The sequence below is a fragment of the Peromyscus eremicus genome, chromosome 4 (genome assembly GCF_949786415.1).
Source record: "Peromyscus eremicus chromosome 4, PerEre_H2_v1, whole genome shotgun sequence".
Classification (NCBI taxonomy): Eukaryota; Metazoa; Chordata; class Mammalia; order Rodentia; family Cricetidae; genus Peromyscus; species Peromyscus eremicus.
In genome coordinates, this window is record NC_081419.1 from 86,213,740 (window position 1) to 86,223,464 (window position 9,725).

A 9,725-nucleotide genomic window follows, 5' to 3' on the forward strand; every position below is an offset into this window, starting at 1 on the left:
GGCTATGATAAGTGACACCGTGAATTTATGGTGGTGTTCTAACTGCATAACAAAAGGAATAAGAAGTAGATTGATCTGGGGAAAGTTCTTCTATAGAATATGAAATATAAATAACTACAAATAAGGAACAAGAGTGGGTATAGTAGCAGCCCAAAGAGAAGAGGATACCATCATTATGAAGAGTTTCGTTGCATAGTAGACTAGTATTATATTATAAAAAATAACCAAAATATTAGACTTGGGATAATTATTTATCATCTGCACTCAGCCCCTTTAATTTAACAGACAATTAAGTGAGAGGCAGGCAGTGAGCATAGTGTGGAAGGGATGGAAGAAAAACCTTCCTTGAATTCTCAAAGACTTGGGGCTAGGATGTGATACTGTTTTTCTCACTCCAAATAGTGTTCTTTCCGCCATGCAATGAAATATGAAAAGACAAAACAGTGTGGAAATGATCCCCAAATATCAATCATGTAGAAATTGTTAATAAACTTCATTATAAAATGGAATTTTATGTATTTTATTCATATAATTTATGCTTTTTTCTGCATCCTAAGTATCTTTTCTGACCGTGTTCTTACTCTGATGCATCTACAACCTAAGCTTGTAACCCTTTGTACTCCCTAGACTGTTATTAAAGTGGGGTGTTGTTAGGGTTTCTACATTATCTTCTCCATGTATATGGAAAAGGTGAATACGGTTTGATATAAAATTAACTACGAGACAGCATTAATGGGAATAATAGTACTGTACCACTTTGCTAACTGGAGCAATCGAAGAGATAAGAAAAACAAAGATCAACAGAAACTCCTTGGTATTTGGGAAACACCATGGGCAGGAGCAACAAACTGGGAGAGAGAAATCAGGGGGTTCTTCTCATTTCCTTCATCCCATGTTGTTATTTCCAGTGAGTCTTCAGTCTTCTCATAGCCTTTCTTCAGGCCAGTCATTTGTTCTTTTCTAATACTTATCCCCAAGTATTGCCCAATCTTTATTTGGATAATGTTAGAAAATAAAGAACATTAGATGTGGTAGCTCATGGCACTGAGTGACTGCCAATTTTCTACAATTATGCTGAGGTGTATTGATTCTATGCAGCAATGTGTTTTGTTTATAGTTTGAAACTGATGTAATTACTAACTCCACACAAAGCTTGATTTTTCTCTTCTCTGCCTTTTTCAGGTTTTGTTGAATACAGCTCTGTTCTCCACTGCAATGGATGGAAACAACTACTCTGTTGTATCTGAGTTTGTGTTCCTGGGACTCTCCAATACGTGGGGAATCCAGTTACTTCTCTTCCTATTTTCTTCTGTGTTCTATTCGGCAAGTCTGATGGGGAACCTCCTCATTGTGTTCTCTGTGACCGCTGACTCCAACCTGCACTCACCAATGTACTTCCTGCTGGCCAATCTCTCATTTCTTGACCTGGGGGTTTGCTCTATTGCAGCACCCAAGATGATTTATGACCTTTTTAGAAAACACAAATCCATCTCATTTGGGGGTTGTATAACTCAGATCTTCTTTATTCATGCTATTGGAGGCACAGAAATGGTGTTGCTCATAGCCATGGCCTTTGATAGATACATAGCCATATGTAAACCTCTGCACTACTTGACCATCATGAGACCAGGAATATGCATTTTCATTTTATCAGTAGCCTGGATCCTGGGATTTATCCACTCAGTGGCCCAACTAGCTTTTGTTGTAGACTTGCCCTTCTGTGGACCTAATACATTGGACAGTTTTTACTGTGATCTCCCTCAGCTCATTAAACTTGCTTGCACAGAGACTAATAAATTGGAGTTCATGGTCACAGCCAACAGTGGACTCATCTCTGTGGGCACCTTCTTCATACTGATCATTTCTTATATCTTCATTTTGGTAACTGTTAGGAAGCACTCTTCAGGTGGCGTATCCAAGGCCCTCTCCACTCTGTCAGCTCACGTGACTGTGGTGGTTTTGTTCTTTGGACCGTTAATCTTCTTCTACACCTGGCCCTTCCCTTCATCACACTTAGACAAATTTCTTGCTATTTTTGATGCAGTCCTCACTCCTTTTCTGAATCCAGTCATCTACACGTTCAGGAACAAGGAGATGAAAGCAGCAATGAGGAAACTCTGCTACCAGATTCTTAGGTACAGGAAGGTATCCTAAGTACTTTAAAAAAAAAAACAGTAAAAGTGTAACTCTACACTCAATGACAATGAGGAAAATAAAGTCAGTGGTATTTCAGCTCTCCATTAGTTTGTGTACCAGGTTACATTCAGGGATTTGCCAAGTTACTGTCATTAGTACCTTCATCAACATGGATACTGGGAGTTAGAATTGGAGACTCTATGCTTCAGACCCTGTGCTGGATGCTTCCTAGAAAGTATTTAATAGTCATAATTCTATACAGTATTTTACCTTGATGATTGTGCAAAATAAATTAAGGAATGTTTTCCACCTGTTCCTTGTATAATTACTAATTAAAAAATATCTCAAAACAAAGTTGATTTTCCACTCAATCTACCAGTTATAGTGTTCTTAAACCTCCAGGAGGGGCCTAAAAAACTATGTCCAGCAATTTACTGTTGAAGATGAGCATAACTCCTTTTTATTGTAGTATTTCCCTGTTTTAATAAGTGTTCAATAAAAATGTTGGTGGTGGTAGTTAAAACAATGGATAGGCTCTTAAAATCCTGTAGGGATACTGATGGGTGAAAGCTATGACAGTTCCTAACAGGCTAGTGAATGAAACACCAAGGGCAAGAAGACTAATGATAATCTGACATAAACTTTGTTTGAAATCATTAAACATTCAATTTTATAACCACCCCACTTGGTACCCCGATGTCCCAAGTCCTCCTCCATGGTCAAGATGGCTGAGTACAGCTGACCTACCCATCATATCTTTTCCATAACCCTCCAGAACAAGCCCAGGTCCCACAGCTAGTGACCCTGCCTACTCTGGCCACCCATGCCTGCACCACAGCCAACTCTGGGCTTCCACCAGGACTCTCTCTACCTGCAACAACCCGCAGGTCCCTTCTGCACCACCTTCAACAAGTATTATATGTATATAACATGTCAGGTTTTTTATATGCACTGATTCAATTCTAGAAAAAAACAAGGTAGGTAATATGTTCATTCTTGATTTATAGATAAGGGAACTAAAACACAAAAAGAACTACTAATGAGACCAAAGACACCATCTGACAAGATCTAGGCTGTAAAGCCAAGCAACCTTGTTTTGACTCAAAATATTCTACTGCCTGTAGGAAAGTGAGTCCCTTCACTTTCTTATAAATTCTAAATACATTTTATAACTTCATATACCATAATAGTAAACACAACTCGATAAAATATGTTAATTGAGATTTATATTCTATAATTTTAATATACCATTAAATATCCATTGCTTTACTATTTGAAGGGGATAAAACTTAGCAGTAATTTTTTTGTACTAAAATAATTCTATGGTCTCCCTTCTTTCTCTTCAAGTGACCCATTATCGCAGTTTTCCTTTGACTCTGGCCAAATTTCTGTGGTCCTAGGAAACAATTCCCTTGGCAAAATGTACTCAGAATGGCAGTCCCAGAATTCTATGGCAACACTGAAGTGACTTTCCCATGCTACTAATTAGCCACCATTCCCTCTGTGGAGGTATTACACTTGACTTTTTATGCCAAGCCATGGCATAGGCTAGAGCTCGGCCGGTTCGGGTTGTCTAACTCGTGATCATTCCAACACTGATCCAGGTAGGTTAGATGGATGGAAGCTACCTTTTCATTACTTTCCCTAGTTAGCACACAAAATGCCGAGATTCATATTGATGTGTGTGTGTGTGTGTGTGTGTGTGTGTGTGTGTGTGTGTGTGTGTTGTACTTTGTTCATTTTGATCTACCTATCCAGCCCTTCATTGTACCTCTGACTATCCCACTGGTGGAAAATGTCTTTGAGAAAAATCAGAATTTGAAGTGGAAACACATAGAGCAGAGGAAAAAAATCTAATTAACCAGAAGAAATAAATTCATTATGGAAATTGCAACGTATTACCCATCAATTAAAGTGTACAAGTCAGAGAAATGAGCAAAGTCATGAGATTTTCGACATGGTAGAGGTTACTCCAGTGGCATTTTCATGGAAGTCTTACGTGTGCATCCCACAAAAGCAATAAAATAAAAGTTAAAATATAGCCAGATAGAGAAAATAACAATAGTCTTGGACAACAGTAAAGAAACTAGGTTTCATATATATAGGTTGAAGGGCTGAATTCTAATTGTAAATACAATATTTGTAGGTATATAATAAGCTGTTAAGATACATAATTATATTGTATCATCAAATTGGGATAATTAGCAAACAACTGATTTAATATTTATTATTCCTATATAGTGAAACTTTCAGAACCGTCTCTTCTTATAATGTTGTCCAAGTGATGTGTTATGATTCCTTGGGCCACAGACAAGACACAAATTATAGAATAATCACAGCAAAATAAACAGGTGAAATGAAATAATAAATAAATCTGGGACTGATGATGCCAAAAGGCAAACATGCTTGCTCCAGATTTGCAACAATTTGCTCTGTGGCTTAAGCAGAGTCCTCGATCTTCTTGGACCTTTGTTTCCCTAGTTTACAATCAAAAGAGCATCACAGACACTTGGCAAAGTGTCACTGGGTGACAGCAGTCTTCCAGTCTGTCCTGAAAACACTGAGGACTCCTGTGGAAGCATGCAGCTCTAATGGCCTCTCCACACAACTTCTAGGACACTGACCGATGTCCTGGGCTCTCTCTGTCCCTCTCAGGAAGAAGAAACAGTGGAGAAGCTTGTGATGATCGTATGGAACTCTTTCGAGGAAATTTTTAGCACTATCCAGAAACTCTAATTTAATTCAACTTTTTTAATAACTCAGAAAAAAAAAGTTTACCAAGTAAAGAATAGCCAGTCTTTCCCTGAGCAGTTTCAAATGTTGATTTGTGACTTTAACAAAAACTCCAGCATTATCAGACTGCTCCATTGGTGCTAATTTCACATGATTTAAAGTTCATTGCCTGTTTATGTTGGTCCAGAAAAGGATAAGCTGTCCTGATCACAGGAGGAAATGCACCGCTCTGGAGAGGTCTCTGAGGCTTGTCCTTCTCTTACACTTTACACTTAGCAGTGGAGTGTGAACAGAGACTTTTGCTTTGTGATGAACACAGTCTGAGATTTAGGACAGTGCAAAGACAGTGGGACTGAGGTCCAAATCCTCATTAATAAACTGTATTCAGTTAACTATATGACTTCAATCTATTTTCACTGAAGCATTCAGCCTGAAGTACTTTGCTGCCTTTTTATTGAAAATAGATTCTTCTACCAAACAACACACCCTGACTAGAGTTTCACACACACACACCATCCATTCCTCCCACCCTCCTCCTCTCCTGTTCCCCAGGTCCACTCCTCTCAGTTTCCCTTCAGAAGAGAGTAGGCCTTCAAGAGGCAAGAACCAAACCCAACAAAATAAGACAAGATGAAAGCTCTCACATGGAGGCTGGACAAGGCAACCCAGTAGGAGAAAAAGAGTCCCAAGAGCAGGTAAAAGAGTCAAAGATACACCCACTTCTACTGGTAAAAGTCCCACAAAAACACCATAATATACACACAGAGGACCTGGTGCAGATCCATGCAGACACCATGCTTCCTGCTTTAGTCTTTGTGAGCCTATATGCACTCTGCTTAGTTAATTCAGTGAGTCATGTTCTCTTGGTGTCCTCCATCCCCTCTGACTCTTACAGTCATTCCTCACTCCCTCCACGGGGTTCCCAAAGTGCAGAGTGGAAGGATCCAATGGAGACCATACATTTAGACTCTCTTTCTTGCCTAATGTTTGCTATGGATCTACGCTCACTCCCATCTTATGCCACAGGAAGCCTCTCTGATGATGACTGGACAAGGTACCAATCTACGAGTATAGAAGAATATTATTAGGAATCACTTCACTAATTTTTTCATCAGTCATTTTTGGTTTTACCCTAGGTCTCTGGGCTATCCAGTCTCTGGTCCCTAGCTATCCCAAGCAGTATAGGGCATGGGCTCCCTCTCATGGTATGGGCCTCAGATATTGGTTGGCTACCCCCACAAGTTCTGTGCCAACATTGCCCCAGCACACCTTGCAGGAAGGACAGATTGTAGGTCCAGGGTTTTGTGGGTGTATGGCATCCATGTTTCTCTTTCAGTAGCCTGCAGAGTACCTTCCCTCACCAAAGAAACTAGAATGCACAGGTAAAGGCTCAATACAGGCACCAGCTCAACCTCTCCACATTCAATGGGCTGTGTGGATGTTGTCCTCTGCAATGGGGACCACTGAAGTTTGAAGAGTGATGTCCTAGCATCAGCCTCACTCCCAATTCTGCCCTCTTTTAAAGTAGAGCCATTCTACTAAACAAACAGAAAGTTTGAAACCTGGAGAACTGAGATTTAAGTAGAGACAGAGCATTGACTAGCTGGACAGTCCACCAACAATGTCCACACCTGCTTTCCAGATTTTTTCAAACCATAGTAACTTATCCACTTTTACACTTTTACTAACTTGAAAGACCAAAAATTACAACACTCGAAGGTGAGTTATTTAACTAGTATCCCGTGTCACATACTGAAGGCATTTTTGAGCCATTGAACTTGAAAACAGTGCTTTAGACAAAATAACAAAAAATGTTCTTTCATTGTCTACCTTACTCACCTGAATATACATGTGAAAATACTCAAGAACTTTGAACCTTAGAGGTGGAAGTGCTGAGCCAAAACAAACACCTTTGTAAAAAATTCAGAAGGCATTTCAAACTTAATCACTTCATTTTTCTGCCATCAGGTGTGAGAATGCTTGCTTCTCCATCCATCCCCAAACCATGATATTTTAACTCTTGTCTAATTAATAAGAAAAGGCTATTGTGCTGATGTTTGGCATGCATTTAATTTAGTTGTGAATGAACTGAAGAGTCTTTACCTACAAGGAGACAGGTCCTCACCACATCTGCTGACATGTTTGCTCTCATTTCTTTGTGGGGATCATGACCCATGGCTCTCATTCTGGTTGTCTCTTTCACTTGATATCTTCCACTATTTCCTCCACCGGGCATCAGGCAGAATATGCTCCGCAGAATCCACAGCTTTTTTCAATTTCTCGAAATCACAGTGAGTGCTATAAACCTGAATCCTCGGCCCTTTTTTTGTCTTCTTGCCATCTGAATATAGAGAGAAAAGAAATGCCCACCTCTGGTCCTGAAATGTACATATAGGCTTTTTAATGTGATCATATACATAGTATTAATATCTTAACAATTGCCAAATTATGGAAAATTTGTCATTAGAATATGACAGTTGCCGGGCGGTGGTGGCGCACGCCTTTAATCCCAGCACTCGGGAGGCAGAGCCAGGCGGATCTCTGTGAATTCGAGGCCAGCCTGGGCTACCAAGTGAGTTCCAGGAAAGGCGCAAAGTTACACAGAGAAATCCTGTCTTGAAAAACAAACAAAAAAAAAAAAAAAGAATATGACAGTTAATATCCAAAAAACCTTTTAGCTCAGTCATCTGAAAGATAGGCTTATAAAATATAATTTTAAAATATAAAAAATATGATTAAAAAATTTATCCAAGGAAATGAAAGGGTTAATTTTTGGTATACTTTAGACAATGAGATAAATGAGAGGAATAGTAATTGCTTTTGGGGTGGGGCCTAAAAGAAGTACTTTTTATTTTTTATTGTTTGAAATTATAATACAATTACATCACTTTCCTCCTTCCTTCTACTAACCCTTCCGTGTATCCCTCACGCCCTTGCTTTGGTTCAAATTTATGGCCTCTTTTTCTTTCACTATTTATACATAACTCTCTCCAAAGGCATCAAAGGCATGCTAGTCTTTCATGTGACTTTGTCAGTTGAACACTGCTTGTCCTAAATCAGAGGTTCTCATTGTTCTCCTCTTTTAGACAGCATGAAGGCTGTCACAGCCAACAAAGGCAATGCATGAAGCAAACTACTCTGTGGTGTCTGAGTTTGTCTTCCTGGGACTCTCCAACTCATGGACAATCCAGCTATTCCTCTTCCTCTTTTCCTGTGTGTTCTACGTGGCAAGTCTGTTGGGAAATTTTCTCATTGTACTAACTGTAACTTCAGACCCCCATTTACAGTCTCCTATGTACTTCCTATTAGCCAATCTTTCCATCATTGACTTGATATGTTCATCATCAACAGCACCCAAGATGATTTACGACCTTCTCAGAAGGCACAAAACCATCTCTTTTGGGGGCTGTATCACTCAGATCTTTTTGATCCATGCAATTGGAGGTGCTGAGATGATGCTGCTCATAGCCATGGCTTTTGATCGATATGTTGCCATATGTAAGCCTCTCCACTACCTGACCATCATGAGTCCACAAAAGTGCGTTCTATTTTTAGTTGCTTCTTGGATTATTGGCTTCATCCACTCAGTGACTCAGTTGATTTTTGTGGTAGACTTACCCTTCTGTGGCCCTAATGAATTAGACAGCTTTTTCTGTGACCTTCCTCGGTTTATTAAACTTGCTTGTATGGACACCAATGCACTGGAATTTATGGTTACTGCCAACAGTGGGTTCATTTCTGTGGCCTCCTTTTTAATTCTGATCATCTCTTACATGTTTATTCTGATGACTGTTCAAAAGAAATCTTTGGGGAGTTTAGCCAAGGCCCTCTCCACTCTGTCAGCTCATGTCATGGTGGTCGTTTTGTTCTTTGGACCCCTAATCTTCTTCTACATGTGGCCATTTCCAACATCACATCTGGATAAATTTCTTGCCATCTTCGATGTAATTATTACTCCTTTTCTAAATCCAGTAATTTATACACTTAGGAATAAAGAGATGAAGGCAGCGATGAGAAGACTATGCACTCGGCTTATGGATTATAGTAAGCTTTCTTAAATATATTGAAGATACATGAACATGCAAGTAGAATTTCAGATGGCTATGTACTATATAAACTATGTTATATTTAACCAGAATGTTGCTGTGTTCTAATATGTGATGTAACCTTGCTTGTTTTCTGCCTGTATTGAATTTGGATATTATTAACTGTTTATTCAACAGACTTGAAGACAAAAAGAGTTTGCCAGGCTTAGCCCACCAATAATCTTACCCCACCACAATGACCAATGCAATAGTGGTAACTGTTAAAGAACACATTTGTAAAGATCACATTTTTTGAAGGGGGAACAATTAGGGAAATAAGCTAAAAAACAAATTTATTATTCAAATTCCAAGGGGTGGGAAAATTTTAGGTTGCAAATCTTTTTTCATCTATTGGGCATTATTCATTAAAAAAATCAATAACAAATAGCAGGTAAATATCACAATTTCATAATCAAACTAGTTTAGCAATATCTAATGCATATGAATAACCAATTAGACAAATGTGACAAGTTTCAGGTATCATTTGTAATTTACTTGAATGAGATGACATCCTGCTGTCCATAGCTTAATTCTCCTTGGCCTGGGAACTGAGGCAAAATCAAGGTAAATGAGTTGTGAATGAAGATGCATCATGGCACCACAAATGCATGTGATTTCATTTCTCTTAAAACACCCTCCACCTCCACTGCACTTTTATTTGAATGCAGCATTTGGGATGATTTGTCCAAAATGGCTGATATTTCTGAATGTGATCAGATCATAATGAAATAAGCCATAGAACAGTGCTTGGGATTTTTATCACCCTCATTG

At 39.0% G+C, this 9,725-nt stretch overlaps 2 protein-coding genes across 2 annotated transcripts; both read left to right on the forward strand.

The window, feature by feature from the left end:
- The first annotated feature begins 1,215 nt into the window (after positions 1-1,215).
- LOC131908464 (olfactory receptor 4F15-like) lies at positions 1,216-2,154 on the forward strand. The gene has a single exon (XM_059259507.1). The coding sequence runs from the start codon at positions 1,216-1,218 to the stop codon at positions 2,152-2,154; it is 939 nt and encodes a 312-aa protein (XP_059115490.1).
- Positions 2,155-7,988: 5,834 nt separating this feature from the next.
- On the forward strand, positions 7,989-8,927 carry LOC131908465 (olfactory receptor 4F6-like). Its single transcript, XM_059259508.1, has one exon. It carries the CDS (start codon positions 7,989-7,991, stop codon positions 8,925-8,927), a length of 939 nt encoding a protein of 312 aa, XP_059115491.1.
- Positions 8,928-9,725: the final 798 nt, after the last annotated feature.